The 18,245-nt window shown below is 37.4% G+C and overlaps 1 protein-coding gene across 1 annotated transcript; it reads left to right on the forward strand.

The window, feature by feature from the left end:
- Window positions 1-2,832: 2,832 nt before the first annotated feature.
- On the forward strand, window positions 2,833-7,027 carry LOC110867780 (methylsterol monooxygenase 1-1). The gene is made up of 5 exons (XM_022116782.2): window positions 2,833-3,277; window positions 4,823-5,145; window positions 6,079-6,226; window positions 6,314-6,346; window positions 6,770-7,027. Exons 1-5 carry the CDS (start codon window positions 2,948-2,950, stop codon window positions 6,845-6,847), a joined length of 912 nt encoding a protein of 303 aa, XP_021972474.1. The 5' UTR covers window positions 2,833-2,947; the 3' UTR covers window positions 6,848-7,027.
- Window positions 7,028-18,245: the final 11,218 nt, after the last annotated feature.

Genomic DNA, 18,245 nt, shown 5'->3' on the forward strand with positions numbered 1-18,245 from the left:
TTCAAAACACTTTGAACTATACTGCCCATCTTTTGGTCCTCCAGCCAAGAATTAAACAGTTTAAACGGAATTGGACCGAAGTCCAGCGGGTTGCACACCAGGGAAATAGGGCAGTGATCTGACGCCCCTCTATCATGAACTTCAGCTTTGGCAACCGGCCACCGATTTAAGAAAGAATCGCAAACAAGGAATCTATCCAACTTGCTGAATTTAACATTAGCGTGACCAGAAATATAAGTAAACTTACCCCCAGACAAGGCATATTCGAAGAGAGCTGCACTAGATATAAATTCATTGAAAGCCTCCGACGCTCCCCTGTCAAAGATCGAGTTCACTCTTTCGGATTCTTCACGGACTTCATTAAAGTCCCCGAATAAAACCCACATCCCGTCCCTTTGGGACATCAAATTCAGCAGCTCATCCCAAAGAATTCTCCGATTTCTGGCTTCATTAGGAGCATGAATATTTATCAAGTTCAGCCGTTCCTCAACACCTGCCAAAAAACCCGATATCATAAGAAATCGCTGGTTTTTCAGAGTATAATCATCGCTGAACCGATCTGGATCCCAAAGCAAAGCCAAACCCCCTGATCTGCCAACTGAATCAACCGTAGCCACTTTCAACTTCGTTTTATCCCAGAAACAACGTAGGTTATTCTCCGACATACCCGCCCGGTGAGTCTCTTGAATTCCAATAACATCCACTTTAAGATTCCTTTTAAGCTTCTTCACCCAATTGCCCTTGCAAACCGAGGACACTCCATTTATGTTAATCGACAAAAAATTCATTAGCAACCCAATATATCCGATTCCCCATTGACCAACTTCCTCACATGATTTTCAAACCCATTTACTTCAATACCCAACACGATTCCCACTCCCAGAGTACCTGCAACCTCCCTTTCCAAATCTGCGGCCCTACCCTCTTCGGCTGGATTGACATTCTCCACTTCCCCCCTGATTCGCCGATCCGAGATAGCCTCTTCCCCTTTATCTTGTTCAGTTTCCAGTCTAAAGATCTCTTCAATATTGAAAGGATCAGAATTAGATTCCTCACCTACCACCTTGTTGAGGTCTGGGGTTAAAAACTCCTGGGCTCCACCATCTTTAGCAGGCTTAAATTGATTGGGTCTCAGGGTTATGTAACTGGGCCGGGGGGACGCAGGCCCAATCTCACTAATGCCCACTCCTTCATCAATATTATCCCCAAGATTTTCAGTAGGGTCCATCTCCTCCCTGGGTTCTCTCTCCTTATTTAAAAGCTTATCTCTTTCTTCACTGACACAATTATTACTACATGCTACATGCTCCGCCGCCTCTTGAACAACACCAACATCATTATTTGTCATATAGTCTCCAACATTGGGAACATAAATGGGAGAGAGATTACCCATGCACGTAGGACTCTGGAACTCACAAAACCCATCCGACTTCTCCTGCTCATGACTGTTCATATTACCGAATTCCGGCGAAAACCCCGGACTGACTTCTCCAACCGGGCTACCTACCTCTTCTGAACCCGAGCTAATCTCCTCTTCCTCCGATTCATGATCATCTCTGAAGATAGAGGACTCCTCAATATCCTCCTTTTCCTCATCTTTCAAAAAATTCGGGACCCACTGGCCTGAAATTTCTTCTACCCAAATATTTATATTATGAACTTTCCAGGTTAATAGGAGCTCATCAGAAATTCTTTTGCCAGAGTTCACCAAAACCGCCACTCTTTCTTCTGCTAAATTCCCGTCGTTGGGAGAGGCTTCAGATTTGACCAGCAAACGCCCATATCTTTCTCCTATTTTGTTGAAAGTATGTCTATCCCAGAGAGAAGCAGGAACCCCAAGGATCTTGATCCAGGCCACCCTCTCAAAGATTGGAGGGGTTCCATCCCAAACATATAGTCTTGAGAACCATTTTTCCCAAGACTCTACTTCTTCCCTTAAAAAGTCATTTGCTTCCTTCTCATCAATAAAATGAATAAGAACTTTGAGACCACCTAAGTAACTTAGACTCAAACCTTCACGTAACAGATTCTTAAGATCATTCAGTATGTCAATATCTTTGGCCTCCCCCACCAAAGACTTCAGTTCGTTGCTTTTCTTTAAATCTGTGTTAATAGGAGGAAGCTCTATAACATTCGCTTTCACCATCTCCTCCTTTCTGTGATTTTGCACCACTTCACGGAAAGATCTGCCCATACAACGACCATTCCCATCTATCTCCGACTTGTTTATCATTGGTGCACCCCTACAAATCTGATCCCCAGGCTTAGGCTCCTTGAGGCGAGAGAACACGGACACCCTCTCCCTATTGTCATAAAGTCTAGAAAAAACTGAAGTTCTGTCCACCTCTTTAGGTTCCTCCACTTTGGATCCATCCCTTCTAAATTTAGCTAAACTTACACCAATAATAGCTCCGTCGATTCTAACAAGTTTAAGCTTCTCAATCCACCCACCCGGGTCCTTAATATTAGACAACTTGACAAACCCGAATCTATTACCTGCTCGATCTTTTTTGGCTGGAACAAACACATCTTCCAGGTTGGCCAGGTGTTCAAAAGCTCTCCAAAGAGAATCCCGAGTGCAAGTCTCCGGGAGGTTGGAAATAAAAAACGACGTCGCATTACGGAGCCTGATTTCTCTATTCATAAAACTCTTCTCTTGTCTGTAAACATTTCGGCTAAGGACCATATTCCAGTTGTTATTCTGTTTTTTCCACGTATTAGGAGTTAATACATTGGGAGTTAATAATCTAAATATATATTCTTTATAATACATTGGGATTAGTGGGAGCCTGCAAGTCTCATAAAAGAGAAAAAAATATATTAAATTTTAATAACTAAAAAAGAATACTAATAATAAATAGTGAAAAAGACATCTGACGATTCCGTGATTCACCACCATCACTTCCATTTGTACCATTTCTCCCAAATCATTCCACCGATCCCCAAAATGCTGCCATACACCACCGTACACGCCGCCGAAACCGCCATCGGCCGCCCACTCACCGCCGCAGAAACCCTCTGGTTCAACTACTCCGCCACCAAATCCGACTACTTCCTCTACTGCCACAACATTCTCTTCCTCTTCCTCGTCTTCACTCTCGTTCCCCTCTTCTACGTCTTCATCGAATTCTTCTTCCCTAAATATGTTACTGCTTACAAGATTCAACCCAAAGTCAAATACTCCTTTGTTGATAATATTAATTGCTACTTTGATGTAATGCGGACCTTTGTTCTTGTTGTTGGACCTCTGCAGCTTGTTTCCTATCCTTCCATTCAAGTAAGTTGTTTTGGATTTGTTTTTAGTTTTATACCTGATTGTAGATGTTTTGGATTGATTTATTCTTTTTTTAATCCGAAATTTAGGTTCAGTTTTTAGTTAATTAGGTTAAGTTAGTGATAGCTGGATGTTTGTGTGATTGATTGTTTTAAGAATTTTGGTTTATACAAGTTGAATTGTTTTGATTGGCTTGAACAAGAATTTTGGGTTATAAATATGATGTTTATTAGTTGAATATGATGTTTATGATGTTCTGACAGAATTTTGATTGAATAAGAATTTTGGTTTACGAATCGAGCGTTCAGTGAATTGTTTGTGTACCGTTTGGCCGCGTGAACCATTATTTAATAAAGAGTAAATTGCCAAAATCGTCCCTGAGGTTTGGTCATGTTTGTCATTTTCATCCAAAACAACATTTTTGTACCATATAGCCATTCATTTTTTGTCATTTTCATCCAAACGTCTAACATTTTTTTTTGCCAAAATCGTCTCTGAGATTTGTGATTTTTGCCATTTTCATCCAAATGTTTGATAGAAAAAATAAAGCAAATTAGACATTTGGATGAAAATGGCAAAAAAATCCCAAAAGTGAAGGACTATATTGTAAAAAAAAGTTGTTTTTGGATGAAAATGACAAATATACCAAAACCTCAGGGATGATTTTGGCAATTTAGTCTTTAATAAATGAACTAACATGAACAAAAAAAAATTGTTCGTTTAGTCAGACCGACGAACATGAACACACGTTTTGGTCGTGTATCTATATTCTACAAAGTTACCCCAATTGTTCATTTATTTTTAGTACAAAAGTTCATATATATTTGTTTTTTTAGTACAAAAGTTCATTTATTGTTGTTTATATTTTATATTTTATATTTATTAGTACAAAAGTTCATTTATATTTTTTTATTTGTGTTCGTTTATATTTATGAACTGTTCGTTTATATATTTGTGTTCGTTTATATTTATATTCTACAAAGTTACCCCTATTGTAGTATTGTTCATTTATTTTTAGTACAAAAGTTCATATATATTTGATTTTTTAGTACAAAAGTTCATTTGTTGTTGTTTATATTTTACATTTTTTATTTTTTAGTACAAAAGTTCATTTATATTATTTTTATTTGTGTTCGTTTATATTTATGAATTGTTCGTTTAGAATGTTAACGAATTGACATAAACAAACATGAACATGTTTATTTACTTAACGAACAAACATGAACAAGAAGATCCGTTCGTTTAATTGTCCGTGTTCATATTCATTCAGTTCGTTTACAGGCCAAGACGGATCTCATCGAAAATGTTATATCCTGTGCTTGATGCAACTGATTTGTGAATTTCATGAAAGTAAATCAAATATCAATATCAAATGACTGAGACATATGATAGATATATAGACTGTTATACCCCTATAAGATCAAGTTTAACTAGAGTAATAGATTAAAGGCAAAGAAAAAGTGAAGTATGCAGATGATTGGGAATATTTTACTTTTAACTTTAAAGATTTCATGAATATTGACCAATTTATTTTAATCTCAAGTATAGATGATTGGCATTAGAACAAGCTTGCCCTTACCGTCTCTAACGGAGATCGTTTCGCAATTGTTCGTTTATTTTCTCGTGGAGGACTTCACAAATTACTGGATTCATCGATTTCTGCACGGAAAATGGGGGTATGAAAATATTCACAAGGTTCACCATGAATACACAACACCTATAGGATATGCAGCACCATACGCTCACTGGGCCGAGGTTTTAATTCTTGGGATACCGTCTTTTCTGGGGCCCGCCATGGTTCCGGGCCATATGATTACATTCTGGCTGTGGATTGCTTTGAGGCAGATTGAGGCTATTGAGACTCACAGTGGGTAAGTAAGCTTTTAATGAAATGATGATTAATAATAATGGATTTAACTTAGGCCTGATTGGAAATAGTGTCATGTTAAATAAAGAATTGACTTTTGCCCTGATGGAAAATGATCAAACTACTTTTTTCTCAGTCATCCCTTAACCCCACCTATGCAAAATATATCATGAATGTTCTATTTACATAAAGATTTTATTATATTTTTTCAAGAAATAGATGTGTGGATAGCTAAATATGATTTTTTTAATTGTTTATATACATATAGGATTAGGTTCAGATGAGAACTCCTCCCAGTTGCGAGAACTTAAGAACTCCGAAGGAAATCCTACTTCGCGTGCAATTTTTTAACCATTTTTCCACAAACATAGATGAATATCTTATTAGCGGATATTATATACATCCGATATATATTATATATTTATTAATTGTATTTTATATATAGACGTAGATCTCTTGAATCACTGAGAATTACATCTATATATAAAATACAATCAATAAATGTATAATATATAACGGATAGATATAATATCCGCCAATATATCTAACTAATAAATCTATAAAAAAAATTGCCTAGCATTCATTTACGCCAGGTTTTTAATTGCTTACACTAGTGTAAATAATTTTTTTAAAAAACATTTTGCGCGGGTTACAGTTATGTAAATTAATTTTTTTATCTATTTTTGAGAAAGTTATATAATTTTAAATTTTTTGGCGAATGAAGTTTTTTTTTTCAAAAAGGTTCACACGGTTCTCACAACTCGGAGGAGTTCTCATTTTAACCATTCCCTATATATATATATATACTAAAAATGAAGTAACTCTTATCTTTATTCAAGATTGAAGATGTTACATAAAAGAACATAGGATAATTATTTCTTGAGTACAACAAAAGGAAATTTTTTAACTTGAAATACTGTTTTCCATAATAATGCAGGTATGATCTCCCCTGGACATTAACAAAGTTTATTCCTTTCTATGGTGGAGCTGATTACCATGATTATCATCATTATGTTGGAGGACAAAGCCAGAGTAATTTTGCATCTGTCTTCACTTATTGTGACTACATATATGGAACAGACAAGGTATTATAATAAACTTTCTCCATTTTATTTTATACTTTTAATTTTCGCTCTTATTATTTACTGATGTCGTGTTTATTGTCTCACCAGGGTTACCGTTACCAGAAGAAAGTCCTGCGACAGGTAATAAGCGTTTTTTTTTTTTTTTTTTTTGAGTAAATTACGATTTTGGCCCCTGTGGTTATATCACTTTTACCCTTTTAGCCCAAAAAAGATTTTTTTAACATCTGAGCCCCCAACGTCTTTTTTTCCAACCCTTTTGGCCCCTAACACTAACCCCATCCATTAAATGTTAGGGGCCAAAAGGGTTAGAAAAAACGACGTTAGGGGCCAAAAAGGTTAGAAAAAAAGACGTTGGGGGTCTGATGTTATAAAATTCTTTTTTGGGCTAAAAGGGTAAAAGTGATATAACCACAGGGGCCAAAATCGTAATTTACTCTTCTTTTTGAAAAAATCTTGGTTTAATGCATAGTCACATTTTAAGATAAATAAATTGGTTTATTGTACATAAAATAGTGACAATAATACTCTTTTGGTTTGATTCAGCTGAGAGATGGCTTGAAAAGTGATGGAAAACCTAATGATGGATCACATGCTTCTGGACAAGGTATTAAATCTGACTAGCCATGAATACAAAATGCCCCTTGTTTATTGTGCTATTTTACAATCACTTGTGCACCTTAATCCTTTGTTTTTTGTAGCCCTTGTAAGTTGTAACCAAACTATGTTTATATATCCCAGATTCGCGGTTATGATGTTTTTTTAATCTTTATTAATTACATGACCTGCCTATAGTGATGTTTAGTTTGTTTCTCTTCCTTTTATTTGAAGGAATTTTGATCTTTCCATGTCCTTTTGCTCTCAAGTAAGATGCCACTTTTTGACTAAACTTGTGTAGTCATGTAAAATATGGTGCTTTATTGTTTGTTTATAAGAAAAAAGGAACTTTGAAACTAGAATATAAAGATGGTGGTTGGAAAAACGTGTTTAATTCTTTCATACATGGCATAGTCAAACAATTTTTGGCGTTTGCGGTTGGTGAAAACGTAATTGCTAGATTTCTACTTATTTTTCAAGGTGAGTACTATTTGTACATTTAAAGCAATTTCGCGCCATCCATCTTTATGACTTATGTGCTTTGGGTGGTTGGTGAATTGCCTCCCAATATGCAATGAAACATGGTAAGTAGGATCTTGGAAAAATACCGCCTCACGCATTTAAAAAAGTGTAGGATGATGAACACACATGAAACATGATAAGTAGGATCTTGGAAAAATGCCGCCTCACGCATTTAAAAAAGTGTAGGATGATGAACACACATGAAACATGGTATGTAGGATCTTGAAAAAATGCCGCCTCACGCATTTAAAACAAAGTGTAGGATGATGAACACACATAGATGTGACAAGTACACTAAGAGTTTGATTCTATACAAGTATATTTGTTGCAAGTATTCTATGAGATTTTCTATATCAAAAATTGAGAGGGATATTTATAGGCCTCAAGACACCCCTTCAAACAAGTGCAATTTTTGTCCTGACACCCTTTCAAACACATCATTAGAAGCTCTCAAACCAAAGGGTTGTGATTGTTCAAAATATGATCTCTATAATATATCTTAAAAGACAAAGAGTCACATGTTTTTTTTAAGCATGAATTCACTTTGAAGAACTTTTAAAACTTGATTAGATAGATGACCAGGCCTAGTATGCCATTAGATGTGTTGAAAGAAAAAGAAAACATTATTATTATTATTATTGTTACAAACAAAAATACATACCATTAGACACATCCTGATGGACTATGTACTTGTAACTTGAACTAAATCTCAAATGTAGCAACTGATTCATCAAACACATAACATAAACTACTGTCTTTACTAGTTTACCATCTTATAAACATATAACATATAACAAGTTTGGTATAAATGTATAACCAACACAAAAACGGTTATACCATTAATCGAAATTAAGTCGCTTTCATCATTCTTCATGTGAACATCAAAATCCGCTTCCATTATTATAATGGAACGGATATTGGTAATCTTGATTCCGATTCTATAACCTGTCCCATACCCAGTATCATACCTAACAAGTATCTGTTAGAGAAAATTACACGTCGAGTATCGACGTATTGGATATACTCCTTAGTTTGTTAAAACTTACTAGTTGAGACTTGAGATTTTCAAATACATTTCTTACTATTATATTATATAACTTTATTGGGTAAGGTTATTGTACAAATGGTCTTAATACACTAAGGTTATTTTACAAATGGTCTTAATATACTAAATGTGAGAAGTGATGGAAATAATTTTTTTTGAAATGTTTTTTCCCATCTATTCAAACATGTATTTAGTCTTAAAATCTAAAAAAAAAAACTAGTTATATAATTACTTTAGTAGAGTAATTATATAATCGCTCTATAGTAATTGCACATAATTACTCTACTAGAGTAACTACAAGAATTATATATATTTTTTAATTTTTATTTTACTTCTTTCAACTAAATATCATACTTAAGTAGTTGGAAAAAAAAGTTCTTCATTCACTTCTCACATCTAGTATGTTAAGACTCGTTTGTATATGATTTTTACCCAATCTCTATTACCCATGAAAATTAGAAAAATAAAAACTAAAAAAGTTGGCACAAATCTTGTATTTTAAGTAACACATAGGAGGTAGGTAGATCCAAATCTTATTATTTTAAGTACCACATAGGAGGTAAATGCGCAATTCTATCAAATTTACGTTTTGTTTTGTTTTGGCTAACATATTGAAAGTATGAGCTACGTTACGTTGTGTGAGCAAACAAGGCATGACTAATTTGATGAATGTGGTGATCTTCTTCTTCCCAACCCTAATTCATATCCTCTAATATTCTAGTCCCAGCCTGCCCATTCCATTGTGCAGCCTCATCAAGTAATGACTAATGTAGTTTGACAATGTTTTGGGCCCAACAGCTTAAAAGAAGTTGAATTAACAAATTAATTAGAGTTTAATAATTACTTAAACTATATTATTTATACTTCTGTTTTAAGTTAACATTAAGTAACTATGTAAATAAAATATGTGTTCAATGGTAGTTATATAACATTCAAGTGCATTTAGATAATAAAGGATTAAGGATGTTTTTTAAACGTTTATATATATTTTGAGTTAAATGTCATTTTAGTCCCTGTGGTTTGGGTCATTTTGCCAGTTTAGTCCAAAGGTTTCATTTTTAACATGTGCGTCCAAAAAGGTTTCACAGTTGCCATTTTAGTCCACTTGGTTAACTTCATCCATTTTTTCTGTTAACGAGAAGACCAATTTGATCATTTTGTATGTAATTCTGTTAACTAAAAGCGCAATTCAGCCATATAAAATGACCGAATTGGCCTTCTCGTTAACAGAAAAAATTGATGAAGTTAACCCAGTGGACTAAAATGGCAACTGTGAAACCTTTTTGGACCCACAGGTTAAAAATGAAACCTTTAGACTAAACTGACAAAATGGCCCAAATCACAGGGACTAAAATGGCATTAACTCTATATATTTTTGCTAAATTTGTTCAAGCAAAGCAACTAGATTAAATATAACTGAAGCACAAATTTTGATGAATAAGTCTATAAGGTGAATTGAATTGTTTGTTTTAGTAAACCTTGTTGACTGATGTGCGTAAGTGTGTATATGTTTTAGGTATATATATTTTAAGCCCTTTTTATACTTTTTAGCCAAGTTTTAAATTTATAAAACACGATATTTACTAACACTAAACACACATATGGGCAAGTGCACCCATCGTGGACGTAGTATAGTGTTGGTAAGATACCGAGGTCGTCCAAGGACACAAGAGTTTTTAGTACCAGTTTATCCTCAACGTCTAATCAATCAAAATGTTAGAAAAAATGTTTTTAAATTAAGAAAATAAAACTAACTAAAATGCTGAAAAATAAAATAAAAATAAAACAGATAGACAAGATGAATCACTTGGATCCGACTCGTGTGTAGTGTAACCTTTGATTATTTTTGCACTTTTGCACTTGTTTAAGAGATTATCTTAGTTATTGTAGTAGGCCCCTCTTTTGAAGGCGACGTTACCCTCAACCCAGTAGTTTGAGTCAGCAAGGATACAATCCTAAAGGGTCGGATTATTGAACGATAATTAATTAAGTTATTAATGCATAATGTGGTAGGCCCCTCTTTTGAAGACGACGTTACCCTCGGCTAAGTAGTCTGAGTCAGCAGGGATACAGTCCTAAGTAGTCGGGTTAAAGTTTTAATAGTAGTTTAACTTATGAGGGGGTCAAAGAGTTTGGACCCCCGGCATCCAATACCTTTGGGTATTGAAGGAGGTCCTACTAAATTTGACCCAGGTCCTTTGCAGGATCTATACACTGAACAATGGCAAGACTCTTACCAAACCGTTCTCTTAACCCCCAACTAGGTAGCCAACATACCTCCATATAGACCGTGGAGATATGAATGGTGAAAATCTTTTATTTTATATAGATAGTAAAATAATGCCAAGACACCACGGACAAACGATAAGGAAGAATCACCTTCAACATAAGAAACTATTAATTAAAGTCATTAATACAAAACCAATTAAAAAGTGCAAAAGATTAAAAATAAAAAGTATTACACTAAACACTTGTCTTCACCAAGTGATGTAAGAGCCTTAGGCAAACATGGCCTTTGATTGTCAAGAACTCTTACGATCAATCTTGGATCCCGAGACGACTCACACACTCTATGATGGACAATGGATGATGGTGGTGGATGATGGTGTTGTGATGGTGGTGGGTGGTGGGTGAAGTGTGAGAGAGGTAGTGTGCCAAGGGATGAGTTGCAAGAGCCCCAAACACTCCTATTTATAGGCTGAACAGAAGCTCGGGCACGGCCCCGTGTCCATCTGACTCTCTCTCTCTCTCTTCATTAATTGCAATTCGCAATTTCAATAAATGCGCCTGCAGGAAGTTGACCACGCCCCCGTGTCCGCTGGGCACGGCCCCGTGGTGGGCAACAGAAGCTTCTATGAGTTTGTCTTTTCTGCTATCACTTGGGCACGGCCCCGTGCTCACTGAGCACGGGGCGTGTTCAGTCTTCTGTCTTCTTTGTTTTGCTCGGGAAGATGCTGTCGGGAGGTCGGGCATGCCACTTTTGTTCCTTTTCTTGTATTTATGTTAGATTTAGCTGTCTTTTTGCTTCTTTTGTTCATTTGAGCTCATTTAATCCTGAAAATACAAAAGGAAGACAAAAGCATATTTTTTCCAACATTAGTACTAAAAAGGGTTAGTTTTATGCCACAATTCATGTAATTTATATGTTGCATTTTGTGCACATCAAATACCCCCACACTTAAATCTTTGCTTGTCCTCAAGCAAAACTCTTTATTATGTGGCTTACACACACAAATGGAATGGGTAGAAGAGAAGTTTTGGGCTTGTCATAGAGTGTCGGGATTTCCAAGATTCTTTAATTAAGTTTTATTTTTATTTATTTATAATCCTATTCGTCATGATTTATTAAAAACGTTTCATAAAATAAATTACTTATTAGGGCATAACATACCTTTTTTAAAATTTTATTTATATACAAGTTCACATACCTCACGGGGAATCACTCAACACTCGGCCGAAGGTTTTTTTTAGTGAATCACTCGAGAGCGGCATGGAACTTACTCCTACCATAAGCTTGCCAAGCAATCAATCCTCCTCCTTTTTAACTATATACCTTTGTAAATATCAAGAGGACTTTTTGGGTGAAGGGTTAGGCTTGGGCTAAAGGTGGGTGGTTGGGTTAGTGGTCAGTAAAAGGGCGAAAAGCGTAACAAACGTCGGTTTTTTGAAAGACTTTTTACTTTTCACATTTTTATTTCATTTTGATGAACCATTTGTTTCAAACAAATTTATTTTTGATGGACTTGTTTGTTTATTTGGTTTCATCAAAATATATTTTTTTTTAAAGTCATAAGAAAACCGAACGTTGTTACTAAAAGAAAGGGTTAAAATAAAAAGGTTTAGGTGGGTAAAAAGGGTGATTTGTTTTGGGTTACGAAATGAAAAGGTTTAAGCTCAAAGGGGTTAACTAGGGGGATTTTGAGTAGGTAAAAAAAATGAAAAATAATGGTGTAGAAAAAAAAGGGTTAGTCCTAATGCCTCCATCATTTACTTGGGTTTAAGTTGGTAAGGACCGGGAATGTATTGTCGTGGCAAGTTCTAGAGTCGTATGAACCAAGCGGCTATTCACACAAGAAACGAAAAATGAGCATTTAGTGTAAAGATATGTATTTGTATGCTCAATAAAGGCTCAAAACTCACTTTTGTGGGAAAGGGTTTTTATGTGATCAAGTATATATAATCAAATTTTAACTAAGCTTGTCATGCCGTTTCATAATTTTCTTATGTTGGTTCTTTTTATCATGACGCTATCGGTTGTAAACTTGTAAAAATATAACCTTGTTAGAACTTGAATTTCCCAACTTAAACTTAGACAAGTAAAAAGAAAAATGAAAATTTTTGAAAAAATTTGGGGTGATTAGCGGTTCCAATAGAGTTTTGTGTAAGGCTTGTTATTAGGACTTGCAAGATTCAAGGTTTTAGCATCCCCCCCACACTTAAATTACACATTGTCCTCAATGTGTCCCAAAAATAAGTTTTTAGGTTGATTGAATGTGCAAAAGGGTGTTAAAAGCAAAATTTTATGTTACTTGCATCCTGGACACGGCCCCGTGGTGACTGGGCACGGCCCCGTGTTCAGGTGCCAGTGACAAAAATTAATAAAAAGAAACAGAAGCCTGGACACGGGGGCGTGTTCAGTGAACACGGCCCGTGTCCAGTTACCTGAACTGGGCGATTTTCTGCAGATTGTTCAGCATGGGGCCGTGTTGGGCGGACACGGCCCGTGCTGAACTTACTGTAATGAAGAATTTGTTGTCGGATGGCCCTGTTTTCGTGTATGGGGTGATGTTTCTCATTTCCCTTGTTATCCTTCACCATCCCAAGGGTGTTTTATTAGTTATAACATCATCCAAACCTTAAAACCATCATTTCATTAAAAACCATCATAGAGAGAATTACATTATCCTATAATGCTAGTAAATTAGATAAGTAAGCACAAGAAGCTTAAACCAAGGAGTTCTAGCCTACAAGTTATTCTAATTAGCAAAATTTCCGAGAAGATAATATTCTCGGTTGGATGCGGCTTCATAGAAATCCTTCCTCCGGGCATGGACTCCTCATATGTCGGCGAGCCACTCCTCTATCTCCCTTGGGAGGAGGAAGGAGGGCTAGTTGGCATCGGTTTGAGGAGATGCAACTTCCACCGGAATGCCATCCCACCTGGTAGGGTTGTTGACTCCAAGTGCTAGGTTCCAATCCTCTTGAGGGAGGACGGGTTCCATAGGAGGTGTTACAAGAATATTTAACCTCTGGTGCAAGAGGTTAATTTCTTGAAAACTATTTTCCAGCCCCACCGTAAGATAGTTTATACGGTCTATTAGGACCTCCTCTACCGAAGTCATTTCATCGAGAGCTTCCCGTAGTGCCATGATGTAGTGTACAAGGGTAGCTTCAATGGAAGGCCTTCTCCCTCTTCGACTGTTTCTTGAATGCACGGAAGACGTTCCACTGTTTTCACTTGACATTCTACGAAAATAAACCAGAAATAGTTTATTTTAATGAAACAGTACTATAGACACGGCCCCGTGCTCAACGAGCACGGCCCCGTGTTCATCTTTCTACAGAATTTTGAAACAAAGAATTTTGAAGTTTTAAGTTATTTTTCTAATTTGTGAAGCCTCTTTGAACAATAATAACTTAAAACAGTGTTATACAACTTATTTTTAACAAGATTCTTTGAACAAAACTCAACAATCCTTGCATTAAAGCTTGAAATCTCAAGCTTTAATGGAGATTTTTGGAGAAAGATGAAGAAGAAGGAAATGGATAAAAGAGGAAAGGACAAGATGGTTGTTGGAACCTTCTTTTAGAACATACCTAGGATGGTAGGAGAGAAGATCCCTTCAAATCTCTGTCCCTGGATGGTCCAAATGTGCAGGATTCTTGGCTGCATTTATAGAAAACGACAGCGTGCTAGACACGGCCCCGTGTGCAGGCAAGATCCTGACATAGTTTGTCCGTATTCTGACATAAAGTCAGAAAGGAATCTTTTGGTGGACACGGGGGCGTGTTGGCTGGGCACAGCCCCGTGTCGAAAGGCTGATTATGAAGTTTGTCTATTTTCAAGGAACTTATCCGGATCGGGCGGTTCCTTACTGGATGGAACAACCCCAAAGTGCCTAAGATACCTTAATTGATCTAGATTAAGACGAGAACGCAAGAGGTTGTCGGTGAGGGTGATTCCTATGCTAAATGTAGGTGGACAAGTCCAACCCTTTTCCGGGCTCTCGTTAAAGAAGGTGTATGCCGAATCGCTCAGGTCTATGTATGCATCGAACGAAGTCGATGGGGAGTCCTTCACGGCACAATCGGCATAGGGACGACTATCGTCCAAGTCTTCGCTAGAGTTGAAGGTATTATCGGGAGCAACGAGGTTGTTTGAATGCGACCCCAATACTTCTTCTTGGTCATCGTCTTGAGATGAATTAAGGAAATCCATCTTAAGTTCTTTTAACCAATTAAGAATCAGATCTTCTAGTTGAAATAGTTCATCAAGAAGCATTTCTCCTAAAATATCTGGCTGGGCGCATTCGAGGGAGAGATAAGGATTATTTTTACTTTCGCCCCTCTTAAGGCTACAGGCAAACGATGAGTCTATATAGTGGGGCTTATAATTTAGAAAATAGCATTCTAATTCTTTATGACCGCCTCTACGTAATTGACACCACGTACCATAAGAGCGCCGAAAGTAAAAAAGATCATTATTACTCATTTTTGTGTCAGAAATTACCAACCGTCGGGATCTTACGGTTCTGTTTTCAGTAACTGAATCTTGGGCATGGGGGCGTGTTGGGTGGGCACGGCCCCGTGTTCAGCTTACTGTCTAACTTAAAACAAGATTGCCAGTTCCAATGATTGGGCATGGGGCGTGTTCAGCGGGCACGGCCCGTGCTGAGTTCTGCAGAAGCTGAAAAATTAAGAAAATCCTAAAAAAAATAAAAAGAAAATAGAAAAAAAAATTGATTAGGCCGTTGATTCCTAACTTTCTTAAAATCCTTGTGTCCCCGGCAACGGAGCCAAAAACTTGATGTGCGTAAGTGTGTATATGTTTTAGGTATATATTTTAAGCCATTTTTACACTTTTTATCCAAGTTTTAAATTTATAAAACACGATATTTACTAACACTAAACACACATATGGGCAAGTGCACCCATCGTGGACGTCGTATAGTGTTGGTAAGATACCGAGGTCGTCCAATAACACAAGAGCTTTTACCGGTTTATCCTCAACGTCTAATCAATCAAAATGTTAGAAAAAAGGTTTTTAAATTAAGAAAATAAAACTAACTAAAATACTGAAAAATAAAATAAAAATAAAACAGATAGACAAGATGAATCACTTGGATCCGACTCGTGTGTAGTGTAACCTTTGATTATTTTTGCACTTTTGCACTTGTTTAAGAGATTATCTTAGTTATTGTAGTAGGCCCCTCTTTTGAAGGCGACGTTACCCTCAACCCAGTAGTTTGAGTCAGCAAGGATACAATCCTAAAGGGTCGGATTATTGAAAGATAATTAATTAAGTTATTAATGCATAATGTGGTAGGCCCCTCTTTTGAAGGCGACGTTACCCTCGGCTAAGTAGTCTGAGTCAGCAGGGATACAGTCCTAAGTAGCCGGGTTAAAGTTTTAATAGTAGTTTAACTTATGAGGGGGTCAAAGAGTTTGGACCCCCGGCATCCAATACCTTTGGGTATTGAAGGAGGTCCTACTAAATTTGACCCAGGTCCTTTGTAGGATCTATACACTGAACAATGGCAAGACTCTTACCAAATTGTTCCCTTAACCCCCGACCAGGTAGCCAACATACCTCCATATAGACCGTGGAGATATGAATGGTGAAAATCTTTTATTTTATATAGACAGTAAAATAATGCCAAGACACCACGGACAAACGATAAGGAAGAATCACCTTCAACATAAGAAACTAGTAATTAAAGTCATTAATACAAAACCAATTAAAAAGTGCAAAAGATTAAAAATAAAAAGTATTACACTAAACACTTGTCTTCACCAAGTGACGTAAGAGCCTTAGGCAAACATGGCCTTTGATTGTCAAGAACTCTTACGATCAATCTTGGATCCCGAGACGACTCACACACTCTATGATGGACAATGGATGATGGTGGTGGATGATGGTGTTGTGATGGTGGTGGGTGGTGGGTGAAGTGTGAGAGAGGTGGTGTGCTAGGGGATGAGTTGCAAGAGCTCCAAACACTCCTATTTATAGGCTGAACAGAAGCTCGGGCACGGCCCCGTGTCCGCTGGGCACGTCCCCGTGTCCATCTGACTCTCTCTCTCTTCATTAATTGCAATTCGCAATTTCAATAAATGCGCTTGCAGGAAGTTGACCACACCCCCGTGTCCGCTGGGCACGGCCCCGTGGTGGGTAACAGAAGCTTCTATGAGTTTGTCTTTTCTGCTGTCGCTTGGGCATGGCCCCGTACTCACTGAGCACGGGGCGTGTTCAGTCTTCTGTCTTCTTTTTTTGCTGAGGAAGATGCTGTCGGGAGGTCGGGCATGCCACTTTTGTTCCTTTTCTTGTATTTATGTTAGATTTAGCTGTCTTTTTGCTTCTTTTGTTCATTTGAGCTCATTTAATCTTGAAAATAAAAAAAGGAAGACAAAAGCATACTTTTCCCAACATTAGTACTAAAAAAGTGTTAGTTTTATGCCACAATTCATGTAATTTATATGTTGCATTTTGTGCACCTCATTGACATACACACAAAGATAATCGTAAACAATGAAATAATTTCTTTACTAGAAAAAATAAAAAAAAAAACTCTAAAAACACTCTCTCACTTCACGGTCCTAAAGCAACCGCATACGCTTCCAACTCTAGGATCTATACGATACACATGACGACTTAGTCCTGTTGGGTTTCCGTGGTGATCGGTCATAATTTTATTTATAAAAAAAGGTTCAGTAAATAATAGTTAATTAATAAAACGAGTTAATTAATAAAACACAACGGAAATATAAACTAATGATCAACAAAATGAAACCCGACAGGATCCGGTTACATGCAATTACGAGCATAGTGAAAAATATTTAACTACCGATGAGAAAGATATACCTCGGTAAATGACTAACCGATCGAGACACCGAGGTTCAACGAACAAGTGCTAGTAAACGAACCAACGAAACGCGACGAGGGAGGTGGCGCCAAGCGGCGGCCAACCGCGGCAAACAGCGGCGGCAGCCGCGACAATCAGCGGCGGCAGGGCAGAGGCGGGACGGCGGAGGCGGGGGCGGCGACGGCGGCCCGCGGCGGTGGCTGGTTGTGTATGTGGTGTTGTTGAGAGCATTTTGTGTTCTACATTTTGTTCATCCAACTCCTACCAAAATGCAAGACCCACACTTTTAAAAGACATGGACCCTTTTGCATGCAAGCCAAGTGGCACACATGCATAATGCATGTGTTGTAATTGGCCAAAAGGTAGGTGCACGACAAGTGGCGGTAGGTGGACGCATGTACGACATGTGGCGCAGCAAAGGTGCATGTGCGGCAAGTGGCTAGGGTGAGTATTCTTGTGTCACCCGGTCCATTTACCCGTCTCTCAGTTAATACTCGCTTTTGATCATAAATATAATTATGATCTGTCTCGTATGTTGTTCGTAATTACCAATTAAACAGGTTAAGTGGATTTTAGTCCGTTGCCCAAGGTGTAACTCTTACGGGTCAAGACCCGGTCGGCAGCGTTGACTTATCGAACCGGACATAATATCTAACAGCTCCCACTTGGACGGTCTCTGATAAGATCTCAACGCAGACAGCCAGCGGTGTTCTAGCTACACATAGCTGCCCCTAACAGGTCATGACACTTTAAAGTCATTAACCAAGGTATCTTCTCT

This window comes from Helianthus annuus, chromosome 7, assembly GCF_002127325.2.
Source record: "Helianthus annuus cultivar XRQ/B chromosome 7, HanXRQr2.0-SUNRISE, whole genome shotgun sequence".
Lineage (NCBI taxonomy): Eukaryota > Viridiplantae > Streptophyta > Magnoliopsida > Asterales > Asteraceae > Helianthus > Helianthus annuus.

Bases quoted from the DNA above. Each gene is read 5' to 3' on its own strand.
- LOC110867780 (XM_022116782.2), top strand. From the start codon at position 2,948: ATGCTGCCATACACCACCGTACACGCCGCCGAAACCGCCATCGGCCGC. The intron at 6,227-6,313 runs GTATTATAATAA...TTGTCTCACCAG, and splicing joins ACATATATGGAACAGACAAG to GGTTACCGTTACCAGAAGAA. The intron at 6,347-6,769 runs GTAATAAGCGTT...GGTTTGATTCAG, and splicing joins AGAAGAAAGTCCTGCGACAG to CTGAGAGATGGCTTGAAAAG.